Below are 21875 nucleotides of genomic sequence, written 5' to 3'. Positions count from 1 at the left end.
GACATATTTTTTTTTTTTTTAGGAACTCACCTATCTGATTTTCAGGCCTATGTTTCATTCCTTGTCTTAGAAAGGAAAACAAAAAAAATTTAAAACCTTACTATGAAAACTCTGTCCTCCACATATAAATGCATCAGGTATATACATCACATATACAGATATATCAATGATATCAGTACCTTTTTGATGCAAAGTTTTGAAAACTCTAATCCTCCATGAGTGCAAGATCTTTTCTATTTTCCATTCAACACCAATATCTGCTCCCTTTATTTTATTTTCTAGCAAGCAGGACCCAAGCTTGTTTCACCAGCTCACTCAAGCTACGTACAGTTTTCCTTCCCCTTATTTCCATGTCATTGCTCCATCACACAAACTCGACTGTCCAGATTGTCCAGCCACTTCATCATTTACTTCAGCTGTCATTTGCAGCAATTTGCAAATGGTGTTCTTTGTGCTGGTATGCGGCAGAAGCTGCTTTTCATTATCTGCAGCTATGGGCCGGCAGGAGCTCATAAAAAGCACTCAGTGTGGGAAAGTCTTGATCTCCAGCTGCTCTTGTCTCAGATAAATCACGTCAGAAATTATCAAAAACAAATTAGAGTCCCAGTAGTGTAGTTTAGACCTCTGACTTACAGCTTCTTGAATCATTCTGGAGGATGTGCATAGGAAATTTTGCATCTTAGGTTTGGCCCAGAAGCACAATCAGTTAAATATCTCAGCATACTAAAGCAGAGAGTGTGAATATCCACTTAGGCTCTGACTAGCTGAGCTAGAGGGCAGAAAGTATTCACAAATTGTCTGCTGGATTTTCTGACATCATGAGGAAAGCCCAGAGTTTGCCTTTGTTTTCTCAATTTGATCTTTCTTTTCTTATTTTTATCTTTTTTTCAGTCAAGATGACCTGTTGTGAGAACCTCTTTAGGTAGCCTGTCCAGAGCCACAAGCCTCTGAGCTATGAGAAACTTTTACAGTATTACCTTTCTCATTGCATTCCTGCTGCCTAATTGCTGGGACCTGGTTTCCATATAAACAGAATTCATGATAGGGATGGCTTTATTCTGTGTTCAGCAGTTCCAAAATTTTCCTTCTGTGTAAGGCCAGTGAAGTCAGTCGTTCATCAGTTTTAATTCTGGGAAAATGGATTCCCATGACCAACTATTCAAATGTAAAAGACACAAACTGGCTTAATAATGAAGAAAATAAGGATGTAAGGCAGAACAGAAATTTCTTTAGGTCTAAAAGCCACCAACTTATCAGAAGTGAAAGGAATCATTAATGATCACATTTAAATGACAGGATTTAACAGAGATACTGCTCTGAAGTTTATACAATCTTACAGTGTACCGGATTTGATTAATTTAAAGGAAAAAAAGAGGCAGATTGAAGGGTAAATTTCAGTAACATGAGGCCATCTAGTGGAATACAACTTTTGTCTTGCAGACTTGATTTTTTTACCTCTGGACTTAGTCCCTGCTCCACAATAGTTTTCTATAACTTGGGAAATACTTGTTACTAAAGGACGCAATAAACTTATTCTCTAGGAAGTTCACCATGGACAAAAGCAAAAGAGTTAATGTTTATTTTAATAAACATGCTAAACAACATAAATGAATCAGAATTGCACAAAGGTAAAGGAAAAATAAGCATTTAAAATTTAGCTACAAAACTGGAAGAGTCAAAGCACTACCTAAAAAAGCTGAAACCTTTGGAAAAAGGTATCTGCTAAAATTTCTGGATAAATGGAAGAAAACACTTTATCAACAAGGGGAAGAGAGGCCATGCCTGCACTGACTTGTGTCCACTCAGATTGAGTGGCATCGTCAGAAGATTTGAACTTTAACTTTGTAGACCAATGTATAATGAAGGGCTCATGTAAAATCAACTTTCCTGCTACAGGAACAGGAATGCTCCTGAGAATACCAAGGAAGTGCTTTTCAGGGAGGACAGAAGTGTCAATCCCAGCACTTTGGAGTGGAGCAAAGCAGCAAATGAGAGAACACAGGTGAAAAACGGACTTTATGCTTTGTTAGCCACCATCAGCACAGACAGGATGAATGAAATCCAATTAAGAGACTGTGGTAGGGCAGTGTGAAGCTGTTCTCAGCACTCCTCTGTCATGCAGAGCTCCTTCAGCAGACCCCTGCTTGCTTCACACGTAAGGCACCTCTACTTCTCCTGTAAAGGAAGGGAAGAACATCAGTATTGCAGATGGAAAGCTCAACATCATGCACTGAAACCTCTCCAAAGCCCTTTGCTAAGAACTTGCTAACAGAGAAGACACCATAAACATTTGTAGCAGATGTGAGGGCATTGATCCTTTGAAAATTATATATTTTATCCATAAATAGCAAGGTATTTCCAGAACCACTTTTGAATTATATGACTCAAGCTAGGTCCAGGTACCATGTTCAGCCTGTGTTGCTCATTGGACTCTTCTCCTTACTGTCCAACTTCTACAGTTTCTGCTACAACAGGAATTTGCTCACACAGATATCAAAGTCATTTGTTTAAACCAGTTGGACCTTATAGGCAGGAGAGGCAATTAATCTGTAAAGATTAAGCAAAGGAACAGAGAATTAGCGACCCTGAAAAAAAAATGATAGCACTTAGGTGGAATGGAAATCCCAGATAATTCAGCTAACATCAGATTTTGGCTAATTCAGGAGTAATTAGGTAGAGTTGTACTTACAGGACTGCTTTGCAGAAAGAACATTTGTTGTTATACGTTTTTCCATCAGAGCCGCAGAAGGGTTGATAGAGCCTTTCGCAGTAAATGGGTTTTCCTCTCTCTAACCTCCTGTATTCACTGCAGTCCACCTGCAAATAGAGTGTCATTTTTCTTTGAATCCATCTTTCTCACATTTTCCATTCACCTACAGAAATAATGAATATATGACATTTTTGGACGCACTTGTCAGCTGCTCTAGAGCAGCACAGTCAATGAGGCTTCGCCATTTGTATTAGCTGAGCCTAAGCCTCAAAATAGAAATGTTCCTTATCACAGAGATGTGTGTGATGATGCCTGTGATACACACTGAGCACCTTTAAGGACTGTGCTCTCCATCTGAATAGCATTACAGTCACTGGAAAAAATATAGTTACAGAAAAGTTGAGTATTAGTACTTTTTTCCAGCTGATTGCAATGGTCAGTAAATTCAGGTGAGATTACTTCTTGAGGCTTTCTTTATTGCACAATATCAGCTCTTGATGCTTTTTACACTGGGGTAAAGTTCTGCCCAGGTGAAATTAAAGTCCTGTTTAAGTATTGGCTTGAAAAGGAGTTGTTGGAGGCCTCATCTGATAGCGGGACTGTATTCATTACAGACTTAGACATGAGAATGGGACTACAAATGTCCAGTCGTTTCTTGAACACCTCCTGGGATGGTGATCCCAGGGCACCCCCTTCCAATGTTTGACATCCCTTTCCATGAAGAAAATCCTCCTGAGTTGTGCTAATATGGACCCAGCTCTGTGTGTGGGTGATTTTTCATTCCCCACTGTTCATCCCTGGATTCTGAAAGGTCTTATCCCTTTTATTTCTTGGTGTCTCATTTCTTTCAGAGGTTGACCCCAGGATGACTCCAGCATAACCAGAGAGAAATTAAAACCTCCAAGTGCCGGACTTAGGACCTGAAAGTCATTAAGAAAGACTTACACTGTCATAATGAGATAAATATTTTTAAAAATCTAGATTTCTCTGACTTAAAATTTGTCCTTGCCCAATTTCTTGCCCAGAATACATAACAGGTAAAAGCATCTGGAATTTGTCAGGGCAACTGTATGAAAACCACATATCTCAGAGTTGAGGATTTCTCACTGAAATCTCAATACATGGCTAGCAATTAAAGTTTAGCATGTTTGGTTTTTTCCTGACCTCATGTTGTTAGAAACTATATAGTTTTATCCAGAAATAAAGAAAATTACTCACTTCGTTCTCTTTGTCAGCATCTGCAATAAAACAGAATCACAAAGGATAAAATAAAAACCACAGTTAATGAACACTCAGTTTCAAATCAGGATGGTTTCATTAGTCTCAGCCCTTCCAGCAACACCAAGTCTTTTAACTCCTTGAAATAAATACTGACAGAGCTTTTCAGTGTTTAATAAGACACAGGTGTCAGAACCTATTAAACAAGTGGACATTATTCTAGTATTTACCTCAGAAACCTCTGTCAGCTGCTAGGACAGCCTCTGTTGTAGAAGCAACTGGAGCTATTGTTCCCCCTTTCACCACAAAAAGATTGAAGCCCCAGAAGTCAATATTATATTCAATGGCCAGTCTGTTCAGGATCAACTGGTTGTTGAGCATGACTGGGTTTTAATTCCTAAGTTTGTAAAAAAAGTTGCATGTGGTTGTAAGAAAATCACATGTTCCTTTTATGCTTTGATTTTCTGTCAATAATGAGGATAAAACTTCATTAAACTATAATATTAAATATATATAATAATGATAATCCAATTTGGATCATAATACCACTTTAAAAAGTGATTTCCTTTGCTGGTCAATACAGATTCTAAACTGATTGGCTCCTATTTTGTACACACATGGCATCTGATAGAATGGAACCCTGTTCCGAGGTGGGGCTTCAAGGAGCTGCTTCAAACAATGCTAATTACACCTCCCACAAAGTAATCAAGTGCCATTGGCATGTCTCCATTATGGTGACACATTTGTTACTTTCTTTAGGAATGTGTTTGTTCTCCTGTCCTGTAATCATCATCCTTGGGGATTCCAAGGGGTAAAAGTTATCAGGCAGAGACTTCTGTGCAGAAGGAGCAGGAGGAAAATTTGTTATGGCAATATAGCTCTAGTACTTTGGACTAAATGTGGCTTTTTCTGATCTTTAAAGCCATTAAACTTTCCACTGGAAGTTCCTTTCATGGAGCTGTTTACATTGTCTCGTCAAATAAAGTGGTTCAACATAAAGAAAACTATCATAAATAGCGCTCCATGTCAAATTTCAATCTGTGTCACCAGAGGTTTGACAGTTTTCATTATTCTGGAATTCCCCCAAAACATTAGGATGTTATTTTTTCTCCAGTAACCTTCTAATAGCCACTCTGCATATGGGAATGAATGCAAAAAGATGTAGCTCAAAAAGTACTAATTCATGAAGTTTTAATGGAGACAAGGTAAACTAAGAAGTTCAAGGAAAAGATTTCCTGGAATTCTTATGGAAGTAATATTTATTTATTATTCTGCAGTAAATGAAACACTGAAAGAATAGTTTCTGTCAAATCATGCAATTTCATTGAAATTGTTGTTCATAAGCATTTTGAATTTGGGACAGTTTTCAAAGCAACCCTTTCAGACCTATTCAAAATAGAAAAATATTAATTTGTTTCATAATTTGGGGTTTAATATTTTCATTATTTTGCTTCTTTAATGTTCTTAATGCTTTTGAACTTCCATACTCCAGTAGAAATGTGGACTCTCAGTTATCTTAAATGTACTAACTTATATATTTTACTGCAAGTTTTTAGTAAAAATAAAAATACCAAGTAAAGGCTGAAGAAATTCCTCCCAGCTCCCTATTTTATCACAGAGCAATCTGCCCCTCAAAGCTCTCTGCAGCCTGGCAAACAGTATAAAGAGGTGGTTTACAGCTGTATTATATGTCCTGTGCATAATAAACTGTCCACTGCGTGGTCAGTTTGGCAGGAGAAGGATCTCATCAGCTCCAACCTCCCTTCTCAGTTAAAATTTAGAAATAAGTAGGTAAAACCAGCTGTAGTTCTGAGGCTTTGCAGTTCTTTTTAGTCACAGTGCAGAATGCAGCTCTGATTCACACCACCACCAAGGAATAGGTTTCATCCACTCAAGTGGGCAACTGTACAGCTGGCACAATAGTGTTTGATAAATAGAGCACAAGCCTAAAATTTCACTTTCTGTCTCCCACCCAGCTCCAGGAACCATTGCTCGCTGTCCCAACACGCTGAGAAACTTGCAGTCTTTAGACATAAGAACTATAATATATCAGGAAATACAGGAGGTTACTCACTTGCCAAGCAAAGGACTGCCAGAGCAAGGAGCACAAAGACTCCTGTTGTCTTCATGGCAAACAGGGGTTCTTGATCTGTTCCACAGCCGGTCTGCCCTTCAAGTATTCCAGCACGTTTAGCTCCAGTGTGTGTCCATGTGTCTGTGGGAGCAGATATTTATATACACATGCACAAGGAGCAGGAATCCTGGTGATGAAATCCTCTCACACAGAACATAATTAGAAGAAGGTGTTGCCCTTGTAGTGTCAATAGAATGTCTTCTGTATAAGGTGAAGGTCATGAGTGTCCTAGCATGGATTGTGTTGATAGAGCAGATGTATTGTTCCTTGGCTAAGCCCCTTGCCTAATTAACTGTTCCATCTCTATCAGCAAGTCCAATGAGTGACTCAGTAAGGTGGTTACTTGTTGCTGGTCTGTTATTGCTTGTTGACTCTTAAAGATGAACATAATTCCCAGGGGAAAAATAATTCTTACTGGGTGTGTTCTAAAAGATTCATCCCAGTGGAGCTGAAGTCCTTAATTCCTGTTGTCTTGGTGTTTTGGAGCTGCCTGTAACCTCTGTTTAAGGGCAATGCTGATTACTATGGCTGTGCACTGAGCCCCTCTAGGCTGCTCTGGAAAAGAATGTTTCATTTGAACACCCTAAACTTCACAAAAAGCCCAGAGAATCCTTCAGTGTTCCAGTGTTCTCCTTCCTTTAAAATTCTGCCACTTTAGAGATGAGAACCAACGCTCTGTGAGAGAAAGAGCAAAGATACCACATGGCACTGCCTGGCAAAGAGCAGGGATGAGTTCAGAGCCACTGGGCATCCTGCTGAGTTACTGCCTGGTCTGCTGTCACAGAGGAGATTCCTCTGCCTGCCCCTCTTCTCCTATTTTCCTATTTCCAGCACAGTAGGAGGGGTTGTTTAAAAAAATCCAACATAACATTGTATTAGTGACATAATCAATAGACATCATTTTCTGTCTTTTATAATACAGCTCAGGTCAGGGGGAGAATCAGATCTGGGGCTTAATTTTCATAAAGTTCAAAGTAATGTGGAGTTTTGAGCCAATAGTTTGATTTGAACCCATTCCTCCAAAATCGTCTTGTCAGTGTAGTTGTGCAAATTGTCTCAATAGGAAAGATCCCTGCACACTACTCCAATTCACAGTATTTCAGTGATCACCTTCCCTCACTGCAAGGAATTGGGGCCATATGTGCTAATTCCAGGAAGACAGATAGGACTGAAAGTTCTTACAGAAAAGGTTGTAATAGGTCAAGTAGACCTTGGGCCCCACTAATTTATCCCAAGAAGGATAAATATCATCTTGTCTTTAAGGATTATAGGTAATTATTAAATGGTTAATTTCTCATCACTTCATGGGATGAAAAATATAAATGCCATCAAATTCAAGTTCCAGGATAGGTAAAGATCTGGTTTGAGCTGGAGCCCTGTAATTCGATGATTTAATATTTAATTTTCCTTTGTTCTTAACTTGGACACCTGTGCACGTTCCTTTGAAGTTGAGATCACAAGAGACAGGCTGTCTGGGACAGGCTGACTGGGATCAGTCTGGATTCTGCTTTGGGATGTCAGTGAAGTTTTTGTACTGTAGAGTCCAAAACCTTTCTGAAGAGCCTGGCAAAGAGCATGTACAAACTCGTGGAGAGTATTCAGGACGTGTTCATTGGTTGATGGACAATTACCAGCATTAGGCAACAAAAGCAAAACTCAAAGCAAGCCGGAAGTTACTCCTAATCTGAATAGTTTTGAGCAAACAAGACTCTTGAGGAAATCTTGAAACCGTGAAACTGCAGCTTGACAGAACACACCGGTTCCTTGACACCGGAATGAGGAAATCTGCCACTCTGGTTATGCTCTCTTGTTCTAATACAGTGCTCCACAGTGTCCTGTCTGATGCAACCTCAATATCCATCCCATCCCGCCAGCAGAAGAGTATAAACATCTGCTTCAGGTCTGCTAAGTTGATGTAGGAATCTTTTCTGAGGCTAGTGCAGGAAGAGATGACTTTTGGAGGTGGGAGGGGACAAAAAGGGAGGCAGATTTCAAATGAGATTTTTCTTAGCATTTGAAAGTTACCTTTCTATTGGAAGGATTTCTAATGCTTATTCTGTGCTCCATATCAGGAGAGCCATGGGGTGAATGTTTTTTTCTGGTAATGTTTAGGTGTATTGTTAGAGCTTTTGAATCAAATAAAGATTCGTTTCCTGAACAGTGGACCTTAAGCTTTGTAGGGCTTGCCTAGACCACTCAGATAGGAGGGACATAGTTGTGATGAGAGGCTGTGATATATTGTAGGGTGTGCAAACAGCAGCTCACTCACAGCAGGGGCTCAGCTGAAATTCTGGAGATTTTTGTGTTTTGGAATATCAAAGCTATCTTAGAGCTTTGAGAAGAAAAATGCCCTACTCAGAGAGCAACAGTCTGTTCCACTTTCTGCAGTGAGGTGTTACTCACATGCAGAATCTCAAACTGAAACTTGGTAAAGAGTAATGGCACAGAACACTTACTGCAACTCCAGTTTAAAAGGAGACCAAAGTCTCTGGATCTCTATTCCTCGCTTTGAGAATGGGCAGAATTCACACCAGCCAGCTAGAGAAAATAGTCACTATTTGACTGAAAAAATGCTTTATCTGAGGCATCTTTCTTGTCCAAACTTGTTGTTTGCCCTGGTAGCTCTTTACATGGAGCTGGTCTGACAACCTGAAGCCTGTCATCCTCAGGCAGACTGAAGGTTCACTTAGAGTGCTGTGCTCAAGAACTTCCACTGGCATACTGGGAAGAGACCAGTTTTCATGGTGTGCAAGTTGGACATGAGTCAACGGTTTGCCCCTGTACTGAGCAAGTCCAGCTCTGCATGCTGGGCTGTATTAGTAAGAGTGTAATTATCAAGTTCAGCACTGATGAGGCTGTATCTGGCATTGTGGGTACAGTTTTGGGCTCCCTGGCAAAAAAAGGCACTGAAGTCCTGGATCAGAACCAGTGGAGGACCAACAAGGTGTTTAGAGGGATCATGCTAGAAAAACTTGAGGGAAGTGGTTTGACCAGGTTGGAGAAAGACAGCAAAGTCTCATTGTTTTCAGCTGCTCTTTCAGGATGTGCAGAGAAGACAGGAGCCAGAGTCTTCTTGGAGGTGCACAGTGAAAGGAAGAGAGAGAACAGTGCAAATTGCAGCAAGAGAAATTCTAATTAGGTATGAGGAAAACAAATTTCACAATGAGAGTAGTCAAGAATAGGAACAGGTTATCCAAAAATCACTGGAGATACTAAAAAATGGATCTGTTCTGAACTGGCCATAATCTAGTGATGGGTGTGGGGTGTGGGGAACCAGGTGACCTCCAATGGTCCATTCCAAGGGAACTGATGCTGTGATTCCCACAGGAGAATGTCAAGTGTTGCTGACAGGCAGCCGCTCAGGGACTTTGTGGCATATTTGTCCTTATGAGTTAACATTTGACAAAGCAGACACGGACAGTAGATTAGCACAATGGATTGATTTTATCTACTTGGAAAACATGTTGTTTGTTGGAAAACAAGTGTTCAGATCTGTTTAGGAATAGCTGCTTCCCCAAGCTGTGTCAGTAAGGCCTCTTCATCACACCTAAAACTAATTTAGAAATTTATAGGAAACACTCTGTATCGAAGAATCTTGAGTGAAATTTTGACCTAGTCAGCAAACTCATGAATACGTGTAGGTTAATTGTGGGCCTCTCATAGTTTTCTACCTTTATCTTTTTCTACCTTTATCTTCATATCTTGTCTTTTTATCTCTTCAACTTGATCTTTTGAAGAAGAAAAAGTAATTACATGGTGTTACATCTGGTAAAATATTAGTGCATATTTTTCCGAGAGTAAGACAATTCTTCACAATTATTCATATGTTGCTTTTAGATTTGGAGTGCTGAGTGGAGCACGAATGGGATGCCAAATATGCTGCTGCAGCACGTCATTAGTTAAGTGCCTGCTTTATTCTGCATGGGAGGGTGTTCTGTGGCTGCATTCCAGAACAGTAACCTGTTCCCATTCATCTGATGGAGTGCCTCCCATTTGAGGACATCAACAGTGGTGAAAAAATGGCACGTGGAATAGCTAATAAAAATATTCTCACGCACACCACATAAACCCTTGAAGAATGTACAAGCCAAGATAGACCCTGCCATGGTCACCCGCGTCGGTGATTCCAGCGCGTGTTTACTCGGGACGCGGCTCGCGGGCTCCCTCAGTCCTGCTCTGGGTGGGTGGTTTGGGTTGTCCGCCCATGTGCAATTAACATATCAGACTTTTGAAGTCTTGCTCAATGGAAGGTTTGAGAATCAAGTGATGTGTTTGTTAAGGCATCAAACTGGGCCAAAACAGTATTTGCCTGAAGGAAGGTGAGTTTCCCATTTTCCACACCTTAAGAGAGATCAAAGGAGCCTTTCTTTAACACTGCAGGTGTCAAGGCAGGACAGATCCCTGCTGAAGGTTTCAGGTGTTATTTCAGAAAGTAAAAAATAAACCCAACACCTCTCTGCAAAGGCTGGTGCTGAGCTTTACATTTTTCTTTGTATCTTCTGATATCTTTAAGATACAATACAAGGCTGTGATCCTGTTATCCTGCAGGGAACTTGTGGATCCTTCTAGTTACTTAGTGCCATACCATTGATGGTTCTGAATGGATTCTTCACAGGTAAAACAAAACAAGCATTAACAGCTTAACACTTACACTGAGTTATTGAATAGGACTATGAGTCCTATTGAATAGGACTTATTTTAAATTGCCTTAAGATGCAATTCCCAGGTGTTCAGTGCTTTGAAGTTTGGTCACACTGAACTCAGTCATACTGACATGTTTGAAGCAAGGTTTCTTTTAAGGTTTTTTCATGTCTCAGAACAAGGTTGGAGGATATACATTGGGTTTGCCTGTATTAAAAATACCATTACTTTTATAAAAGAGAATATACAACTTACCAAGAAAAGGGATAGGATGAAGGTCAGCATGGAAGAAGGGATGGATACGAAGCATTTGGACCTGAAATCTGTATTCTCCCACGGAACCCTTAATTAGACATAAGCCTTTTTTCCCCCTTTTGCTACTAGCAAGTGCCTACTTGCCCAGCTGAAGCACTTAGAGGATAGCAAGTTCCTACTGTAACCAATTAGTGCCTCATTAAGGACACCAACTATTTGTCAAGCATTCCTTAAGATGAGGAGCACCCACAAAAAGCCCTGAAGGGAATTAGTCAGTCTCTGTTCAGTGCAGATTTAGGGAGGTGTGGTAGGCAAAACCTAAAGCCACAGGTTGAGTGATGAGTATGAATAGAAAGCTGGAGGAGCTGCCCCTTCCCAGAAAATGGTGGGACACAGAGTCAGGAGTAGGTCCAGTATAAGACTGTTATCTATTTATACAGTTAATGACTCTCATACCTCAGGAACCTCAGGAATAAACTTAGTTCTATAATTTTATTTCAGAAGCTTTGATTTTGCAATCTAAACATTTGGGGGGCAATTTTGTACATTGTGCAGCCTAACTGAGTCTGTGCATTGTGACATTTATCAGAAGGTGTCCAGATTATTTGCAGTGCAACAAGGAGAGGAATTAAGAAAGAGAAGTCCAAGGACTAACTGCCACATCAACTATTATGTTCCTAAACTGATGGAGTATGTTAGAAAATTGTCTCCAGTATATGGAGACAATATGGATAGGGAATATTTGAGCTCTGATAGTAACACCTTTTTATACAGTCTAGACAGTCCCTCAGAGATAGGAGACTGACAATTTTTAGAGGAGATATTCACAGGCACTTGGGTCCATATGAGGCCCAGGAAATCGATAATCAAGGATTAAAGCCAACTTTATGTCTTAGAGAGCAGCCATCTTATAATTAACCTGATTTCTGCAGAAAAAGAGGTAGTTTCAAGCTGCACTTTGTTATTTTCCTGAAGAATCTTAGCCAATGACTTCCCTCACTGGCTCCTGATTCCCCCATAATCCATGCCAGAAAAGCTTCCTGTAGGAAGGTTCAACTCACCTTATGGCATTGTAGCACAGAAAGGCAGATTCCTCTGAAGGCAATAGATCAATATAATCTTTGTCAGGATACTCATAAATTTAGCCTGAGTATTCCAGAGAATGGAAACTGGGCTGGACCCAAGTTAATGAGAGGTTGCAGTGATGGGTTTCAGTGGTGCCAAGGTTTCAACCCAGTTGTCTGAAGAACAGGAAGGTCGGTCCTATGAATTCTGAGCACTGCACCGACAGGATCAGAGAGAAACCTCAAAGACCTCAAGATCTATTTCAAGTGGTTTCAGTTACAAGCCTCCTGACCACAAAGGCCAGAGAACCTCAGTGTTCTCTTTGCCTGCAGAAGAGGAATCTGGCTAACTCACTGTTGCCACTTTGCTGGGTGGTCCTGCACACTTTTACAGGCCATGAATTTCTTAGTACTAATCAGTAACAATTACTTTGCCCTACAGACATTTTTGCCGGAGTAATGTATAACATTCTGGTAGAAAAGTGAAGAGTGACACAAACCATTCTTAAAAAATCACAAGTAAACCAAATTTTCTTGTTTTCAGATGTATTTATTAGTAGCTCGTAAAAAAAGCACAATAAATTGCATTTATAGTGGAAATAAGACACATAAACTTAATATATTACTAGCACTTGTAGCTAGATTGTCAGCAGTTTTCTGAAATATCAGATATCTCACACATTTCAATCTATAAATATCTGAAATTACCACCATGGCTAAGACTGGGAAAAAAGGAAGCATGGTTGCAATGAAAGTCTTTCTTTAATTTCACTGATTCTTTATCAGGGCTTAAAGTCTGAATCATCAGATATTTTACTATTTTGCCTTCCTGTAAGTCAAGACTCAGGTATTTTGACAAATGTTGCCCCATCTCTGGAAGTGTTCAAGGCCAGGTTAGACAGGGCTTGGAGCAACCTGGTCTAGTGGAAGGTGTCCCTGCCCATGGCAGGGGGTGGAACTGAACGACCTTTTAAGGTCCTTTCCAACCCACACCATTCCATGATTCTATGAAAAATACAGAGGCTTCAACACATGATTCTGCCTTTTTCCAGACCTGAGGACTTACTCTGTGAGCAGTTCAGAGCCAGGAGTTGAGGTGTTTTACCTAAGGTTCTGTGAAGACACCAACTCATGATACAGTAGTAGGGAGATACTTTCAAAATGAACTATAAAAATCTGTATTCAAAAACTCTAACTTTAATTAGATGCTTAACACCCATATATAAAACCTGTTAACAATTGGGCTCTGAGGTATAGATACAGTACAGGTGTAATTTCAGCTGCCTTGGTTGTAGCTGCAGATTTCTGACTCCTGTGCCCAGTGCCTGTGGCACAGCAGGTTGGAATTCATTTTATTGTCAGTAAATTCCACTGCAGGAGGTGCACTGGATACACATGGATCACTGAATAAAAGGCCTCCAGTGACCACAAGCGTGGAGGAAAAGGAGGTTGTTTAGGAGGGGTTAAATTCAGGCACTGGCTACCAGTTCCTTTCATGTTCATGAGTGGTGCTAATAGGAATTAACCACAGCACTCATGCAGCCAAGGCTTTCTATGCTTACACATTCCAACAAAAATAAATAAAAATAAATAATTAAATAGACACATAATCAAACCATTAAATAATGGAATATTGAAACAGTTCTTTCTGGAATTTACTTTACAAATAACATATGAAATGGTTCAAATAGTAACTGCTATCAACTGCCCCAGCAAGTCATGTCAATAAATAAATAAATAAATAAATAAATGAATAAATAAATAAATACATAAATTAATAAATACATAAATAATGCATAAATAAATAAATATTAAATAAATAAATGAAATGTAATAATGTGAACCTACAATAATAGCTGACAGCAATGTATCAAATTCATGTTAATATAACATGATGTATGCTAAAGGTGTTACTCATATCAGGGGAATTTAAGAGCTGCCAAAATCAGGAACATATTCATATCTTACAAAAAAAGATGTTATGACTTCTTAATAATCTCAAATGCAGATTTATCTTCAAATTGTGCTTATATTCTTGTGCTGGTTCATTCTTTGCTTTCTTTAGGAGTATTGTGCCATCCTCCTGAAATCTCTTACTAGTTATCTGTAACATAGAAAGCAAATTTATGTAAGAATTATCTTAATTCTCCTCAGACCCAGATTTTTAGTCCACAGGCCCATACCATGCAAGACTCAGGAGGCTCTGTGTCTGATGGGGATCAGGGATTCAGCTTCAGCTGATGCATATGAGGCACTGTAACCCAACCCATGTCCATCCACCTACATCCATTGTTTCCTCTCTGATTTAAATGGATTCTAATTGTTTCCTCGATTATTTTTGTAAGAGAATCACCATTTAGGCAGCCCAACACATTTATTCTCTTACAGATATTTAATGAAAAAGAATATTCAGGAGACAAAAATGATTCCAAGGAAATGTAAAGTCAATGATCGTTTAAGAATTAGAAAAAAAAAATCATAGACTCCATACTCTTCTAGGTAAGGAATCATCCCTGCTTCTCTAGTAGAAGGTTCTTTAAGCCTTACCTGCAGAGTGAAGACCAGTCACTCCAGGATGAGTGGTAATAACGATCCCTGGCCTGCACGGAAATCTCATCCTTTGGCCCAGTGTTTGGAAGGTGGAATGACTGTTCATCAGTATCATAGACAACCTGTGAACAGGGAACAGCTCCTTCAGTGGGTTGTAAAGGTTGAGAAGCACATACAACACAGCACCAGAAATGTTCCAACAAGCTCATGTCGCTTAAACCGCCAATGGCAATCTGGTGTTTCACAGGCACCAGTACCACCCACAGACAGCAAAGGCTGTGAGAACTGGAGCCTCAGCAGAAACCAACTAAACAGTCCATGTGAGAACTTGAGTCACAGCAGAAACCAACTAAACAGCTCATGTTTCACTGAAGTTGGTGTTCTAAAGTGATCCAAACCCCAGACTGAAACACTCATTAAGACAAAGGGGTTATTTATTTATCTGGGGTTTTCTCTTTTTATTTCTTCTCTCAGAGTGGGAACCATAAAAGACAGAGGTTACTCCTTTTCAGTGTTGTTGAAATGCCCACTGAGGACCTGTGACTGATACAAGAAGCATCTGAAGACTCTCCAGTTTCTCCACTGAAGGGACTGTAGGAGCCAACACTACTAAAATCAATGGGGGAATGGCCCCATCTGCTGGTACGGGCGAGTGGATTCTGTCCACAGAGGAAAACACATCCTCTTTGGATGTGTCTCTGGATTAATCCTCTGACAAGCTGGGATGATCACTACATTTGTTTGCTTTTCTGATTGCTGGACCAAGGCAGAGCAGCACTGCAGTTCAGGTCCTGCTCTGTGGTCAGCTGGTCTTTCCAGTTCTCTGCCAACCCAGGCAAGTCACCATCACCACTGTGTGCCCATGAGCATCAGCAAAAGAAGCAAAACCATTTGTGATTTAAAACTGACACAGAGGAACAATGTTTAGGTAATAATTAACTAACAAGAAATAGAGTGGCAAAGACCACAGACTGAACAGAAATGCTTCCAAATGAATCGGTGATTCCTTATTTCTTGTTCTCCTATAAAGTCTGAGCTGCCCAGGTACGAACAACATATGAGGAAATCCATGTAACAGATCTGAGGCTTCTTGATTTGGAAATTGGGATTTTCAGACGTTAGGACCCACACAGCCTACTAATGAATTGGTAAATACTTTTCTCATGCTAGCACAGCTATGCAATACTGGGCAGGATTTTCTCTCCTCAGTAACATCAGGGATCTTACTGCTCATAGAACTGGGAAGGTGTTTTTCTGCCAAGGCAGAACTTGCCACATTCGGGTCTGAGCACCCTTTTTTTTTTTAATTTTAGTTCATGATTCTTACATACAAACCTTATATTATTTATACTATCTGTTCAAGCAATAAAATTGTGTTTCAAATGTTGTGTTTTTACCTGGGTTTTGCGTTTCTTCGTGCTTTTAACTTTGACCTTAAAAGTCAAAGGGAAGTAGGACTTTGGGGTGCTCCATGTTTTGGGATATTCCCAGGTCACCATTCCATTTGTGGCCACATACTGACATTGGGGTGGGTCAGGTTTTACTGCAAGAGAAAATATAGAGGTAATTAATTCACATTAGCAACATAATATGGGATGTTGGTGTCCTACTGTTGATAATTTTATCGGAATGAGCACTGGGAGACTCCAGGAGATAAGGACAGGAGTAGATATTATGTATAAGAACTGCCTTTTGTGCTTCTCACAGAAAATAAAGCACACTCCCATAATATCTCTGGGTAAGATCCTGGGGTTTTTTTCGCCTGAAGGGTTGCAGAGGGCTACGGAGGAATATCTTCAACCTCTGCTGACTATTAGGGCATTTAACACCTGTTAAAGAAACACCTGTTTCTTTAGGATGCTGCCTCATTTTCACGTGCCCTGTGGCATCACAATCACAATTTATATCCTCTTATTCCTATCCATTTCTATTAATCTGCCCTGGATGCCCATCTGTAAGAATGGATCAGGAGGGAAGCATCCATAGCCTTAACCAGTTCTTAGAGAAAAGCCTGCTGGGTTATTGGTTGTTCTCTGACTTTTTCCACATACCCCTTCTGAAACATGCCCATCTATTAAAGGAGGCTACAGAACTTCTGGGACATGTGGGTGTGAGAGGGTTGAGGTCACAAGCCAGGAAGATATTGCTTCTTCACTTCCTCATCCTCTTCCAGGCTGCTGCTATGGCATGTTTTCCCCTGTTCCTGTAACTGGGGGCTTGATGCAGATTTACAGAATACTAGGGCAGGGATTCCCAAGGCTGGTATGATCACCTACCCTTAGTTCCACTGTCGGCAGCAAGAATAAAGCTAAGAATTGATCATGATTCCTGGTCTACTCACTGATATCTCTGATGAAGAAGCTGCTGGTGTAGTTCTCATATTCCACCTCATCGATGACCTCCAGGAACATGTCAATGGGCTGGTGCTCTTCAGCAAAGGGACAGTAGTTTTCTTTGCGGCACTGGGACATGTATTTGGTCACTGATCCATCGGTGTGAGCCACAGGGCTGCTGCAGGTCACATCTCCCTGAGGGCTGGACACAGAACAGAGTAAAGGAGTGGGGATGCTGCTTGGTTCTGAGAATGCCACAACAACAACAACATGTAGTGTTGTAAGGTTAGGTAAGGTAATATTTTGATGTTGTTTGTATCATTTCATGGCTGCCCTTCATCTGCTGCAGAAAAAGCTCAGTGGGAGTTCCTGCATTTTCAGTGCTGTAGGACATATTAATGTAAAATCACAACCACACCACAGCCCCTGCCTTAGCAGAAGGAATCAGTGTTTAACCCTAAAGCAGGGTATCACTGTTTTTATTACTAGTATCCCATGGCAAGCTCTAGTATCTTACTTCGTTCCTTCACCCTCTCCAAATCCTTGTTGAAGAAAGGAGGAAAGGTGGAGAAGTATCTACTGGGAAATAAATACCAAAACCTATCTATAAAGTACTACCTGAATCTGGTTCTATTTTTGCTTTCAGCTAAATAAAACTTGTTTCTTGTTGTTTCTTCTTTAATGAACTGAAGTGACCTTTGCTGAAGTACTCCATGTTTTGGAGAAACCCCCAGGAGTGGTGGGAGGCAGGAAATCCCCCCAAGGTTCCCGTCACACATTTCCCTCACAGGTTTCTGCTGTGTTCCTCAGCAGAGACTTGTCAGTGGGCATGTGGCCTCTGCCGTGGGTGCAGCCTCCCACTCCCTTCATTCTGTCCCCTCTCGGGACTCGGAGCTATGGTTGTTTCTGCTTTTGGCTCAACTTCCTCTCTCCCCTCCACAAACTGTTCTGCTATTGCTTAAGTTATTCTGTGGCTGAAACAGCCCACTGGGTGTCATTCCATTTTCATGTCTTTATTAATTTCTGAGCTACTTCCATGCTGTTATTAGTTAACTTATTCCCTGTGATGCCTCAGAATATTTTGCAGATATTCTGGCTCTGCAAGAGAAATTTCTTCCTTTCTACATGTTCTAAACAGCCTAAAATCCGGGATCTCCTAGACAGAGTAACACAAAGGGCTGCTCTGGCCTTACTATGAGTTTTTTAAGGAAAGTACAAGCTCTAACCCTTTTAGACTTTTGATGGTGAACTTCACATTTGGATTCTCATTTTCTGTCATCCATGAACACATGAAAATTCCAGAGTAGTTCTTTGCCTCACATTTTAAAAACGTCCGCTTTGGCTCTAGATGGAAAAAGAAAGAAAACATGATTTATTTATTATTCTTGCTGAAATGGTCAAAGCAGAGACAAAACAGCGGTTCGATGGACTTATATCTATTTTGGCAGGTGGGTCCACAGGCAGACACAGTCTGAGGCTGTCCCGTGGGCAGCCACGTGTAGTTACAGAGCCAAATAATAGGTAGTGGCCAAAGCCTGGTTCACGTGGCACCACATCAACGTGGCATTGACAGAAGCCAGAGCACACCCAGGTTGTGGCAAAGAGCTGTCAGGAAGAGATTTACATGGACAAATCCACTGTTCCTTCCACAAAGAAATCCTGCAGCTGTGCAGTTGGCAAATCCCTGTGTTTGTTACCACAGAGCCACTGAAGGAATGATTTGCATTCCACTGTCAGTAAAGCCTTCAAGAGAACCCATTTTAAAGTGGGTATTTCTCACACATTTCCAGAAAGCTCCCTCTGGCCCTCAGCGCCCAAAGCTCAGCAAGGAACATCCCATCTTCCATACCTTTAAAGCTTTTCAGAATCGACCTTATCATTTGCCCGTTTGAGTCGATTTTGCTTATGAGGAAGAAATTATAGCTGAGGATTTCATGGGTATTCTCTGCCAGACAGGTGTAGTTTCCAGCATCTGGGAACTCCTTCACTTCAGCAATCAGAGTCTTTCCTTTTCCTTTCCATTCAGAGTCCTTTTTCCAGTAAACTGCTTCATTGGGTGAGTTACAGGTGAGCTCCACTCTCGTAGCTGGTGTCTCAGCATTCCACTCAGATTCTATGACATACACTGGACATGGCAAAGAAAGAAATTAGCAGCTACTCCTACGTGCCAGTGGGAAGTTTGGATTGAGTCCTTTTCCCTCAGCTCTATTGTCCAGGAGCTCAACACTCCAGTGAGATGTAGGTTCCAGTGAGCTCTAGGACCTTCTCACTTGAGCATTTCACCACCAGAATAAGAGCTTTAAGGCTTTACCATAAAGGAGAAACACTAAGAAATACCTGTCAAACACAGAATCTTAACTGGCAGAAAACATTCAGCTCTAGGAAGTTTGGAAGTTTCCCAAACTGCTTATGGACTTGTGAAACACAGGCAAGTGAGTCTTACAGACTTCAAACACAAACTTTACTCCCAGTGCTGACAAACAGATTTGCACTTTTCAGCACTGTGGTATTGTCCAGAGAACCCACAGGATAAATATTTTTTTTAATGTAAATATATGGGGAAAAGTAATTGACTTCCTTTTTAGAAATGGAACACAATCGAGGATATTTTTTTCATGTTGACTTGGGTCCTTCTTTTTGGACAATTGCCTTGAAGGCAGCTTGGATTATGGAGCTACACTGAGTGAATAAGAACAACAAATTTTATTATCTGAATTTAGCCAAATTTTCTGGTAAATTATTCAAAAGAATTGTTTGTTTATTACAAACAAATGTATTTACATTTGACTTATTTGCCAGAAAAGTTGATAAACTATTTCTAGGTTTTAAGTTTTACTTAGAAATATTTTTTTCCACAATTAATTCTTCACTTGTTTGATTTTGGTCTGTTACCTCAGTCACAAGAGGCTATTTCTGCCTCCAGGCTGCATGACTGAAACTTTTGAAACACGAGAAGGAATAGGAAATAAGACAGTTGCTAATGCAAATACAGCAAATATGCTATTGTATGACATTTTAGGACTTCTAAATATTTCTTCCAGTAACTCCAATTAATTGGCTAATTATTGACAAACAAAGACATAGGAAGAACCTTGGCCTAAGATACTATAATTAACAAATTCTGTGCATGTGGCCACAATTATAATTCAGAAATGGCCATGTTCTGGAGGCACCTGAAGGTCTCAGGAGGTGAAGACTTGCTTACCATTTTCCTGAAGTTTCCACTGCACAGCTTCCAGTAGGGCAGCAAAGGAAAACAGTGAAAGTAAGGCACAGAGCAGGTGAGGCATCTGGAAGGAAAAAATAAATTGCTGAACTTCATTGAGGTTGTCTGAGTGTACATTGAAATCAGGCTCATGCTGGACAGAGTGACAAGACAGGGTCAGTCCCAGTGAACTAAGAAACATTCTCCTGTTCTAAAAGCTCTTGGAGTACGTAAAAATTGAGTTTGTAACACTATTTTGATCCACTTGGTACTTTTACCACAAGCCAGATTAGAGAAGCAATCATGGACCTCAGAGGAAATTGTTGTGTGCATTGATCTGTCAGGAGCTCAGAAGCATTCTCACATTCCTTGGTTAAATATTCCTCATGCAAGAGAAGTCCTTCTGATGGCAGTGAGGCCAGTTGTATGAACAAGGCACTGGACTAAAGGATCAGTGGACATTAAATTTCATTCATACAAAGCTTGTGAGCTAAACACATCAGCAATCCTATTAAAACAAAAGATTGTCAGTAAAGGGAAGGGCCTGCTGAAGGGTTTTGCTGGACCATTGTCTCCATCACGTCTGTGAGAACAAGTGACAGGAGGGTCAATAACGCAGTGTAGAGCTGGAGTCAACTCTGACCATTGCCTAACTGTTCTAGTGTCCACCTCAGATTGCACACACTAATTAAATTTTCAAGCAATTTCAGGCAAAATTCCTCCTGGATTCAGTGGCACAGCTCTATTTGCAGAAAGGGCTGGATACGTAGATCATTGTTGCTGTGTGTGTAGCTGTATTTACAATATATAAATGCATATTTATCCTGAACTTATTCAAAATACTGCTAGAGCTCTTTATGAAACACCAAACGCCTTTATCAAATATTGTAGTAATCACTGGGTGCATAAAAAACTTTAACAACAGTTATTTAGATACACTTCCAGACCTTTTTTAGCTGGAGATTAAGCCAAATGAATAGGAAAATGGCTTAGAAAAAGAGACTGGTGAATATAGCTTTCAAAGCCTATTCTGACTACAATATGAGTCCAAACGCACATGAAAAACACAAAATTAAGTGGTTGGGGGTTTTTTCCTCCCAAACCAGTCTTTTTTAAGAAAAGGGGAGTAGCCCTCCTGATTTCTTGAGAGTGTGTTCCTATGTGTGCCAAATCTGCTCCTTGCTGGCAGCTCCTGCTGTTATGAGCCATCCTTAACCTCGGTCAGAAATCAGCTGTCCCTGGTCCAGTGCCCTTTGGATTTGTGCACAGCTATTAATGGGACCAGAAGCTACCAGTAAAGTATCTGGAGGGTGTTTAGAAGAGGAATCAGCTCCTGTTGCAGCTGCACTGAGAGCGGCACAAACCCCAGTGAAAAGCCGGTTACTATCAAGCAGCCAAATACAGAATCATTTAGGCTGGAAAAGACCTCTAAGACATACAATATCCTATTAGTAGTGTATTGCTTCATTGCGAGGCAAACCCTCTTTGCTGATGATTTCATGTGCAGGCAGGATTAGCTGGAATTTCCAAAAGAAAACTACATTTTGCAACTTTCTGAAAAGATGTCGATTTCTGTCATTGAAACATGACATTCATCACCACACTTCATAAACCCAAAACTAAACATCAAAACACCAACTAAAACTGGAGGAATGTGATACATGCCTTTCCTTCCATAGCAACCTTTTGGCAAAGTTAAAACCTCCAAAACAGAAAAGTTTTTCCTGCTTTTGGGGGGAAGCTTCACATGTTTGTGATGAAAGAA

The 21875-nt window shown here is 40.4% G+C and overlaps 2 protein-coding genes across 2 annotated transcripts; both read right to left on the bottom strand.

Moving 5' to 3' along the window:
- Positions 1-2518: 2518 nt before the first annotated feature.
- SPINK9 (serine peptidase inhibitor, Kazal type 9) lies at positions 2519-6189 on the bottom strand. Its single transcript, XM_017822867.1, has 3 exons — positions 6003-6189; positions 3929-3948; positions 2519-2817 (listed from the first exon to the last, which is right to left on the bottom strand). Exons 1-3 carry the CDS (start codon positions 6055-6057, stop codon positions 2686-2688), a joined length of 207 nt encoding a protein of 68 aa, XP_017678356.1. The 5' UTR covers positions 6058-6189; the 3' UTR covers positions 2519-2685.
- Positions 6190-14564: 8375 nt separating this feature from the next.
- IL12B (interleukin 12B) lies at positions 14565-20195 on the bottom strand. Its single transcript, XM_017822869.1, has 6 exons — positions 20111-20195; positions 18755-19030; positions 18132-18249; positions 16914-17107; positions 15970-16115; positions 14565-14694 (listed from the first exon to the last, which is right to left on the bottom strand). The coding sequence occupies exons 1-6, from the start codon at positions 20193-20195 to the stop codon at positions 14566-14568; spliced, it is 948 nt and encodes a 315-aa protein (XP_017678358.1). The 3' UTR covers position 14565.
- Positions 20196-21875: the final 1680 nt, after the last annotated feature.

Source organism: Lepidothrix coronata, unplaced genomic scaffold (assembly GCF_001604755.1).
Source record: "Lepidothrix coronata isolate B3197 unplaced genomic scaffold, Lepidothrix_coronata-1.0 Scaffold100, whole genome shotgun sequence".
NCBI lineage: Eukaryota > Metazoa > Chordata > Aves > Passeriformes > Pipridae > Lepidothrix > Lepidothrix coronata.
This window is presented reverse-complemented; position numbering and strand designations above follow the sequence as displayed.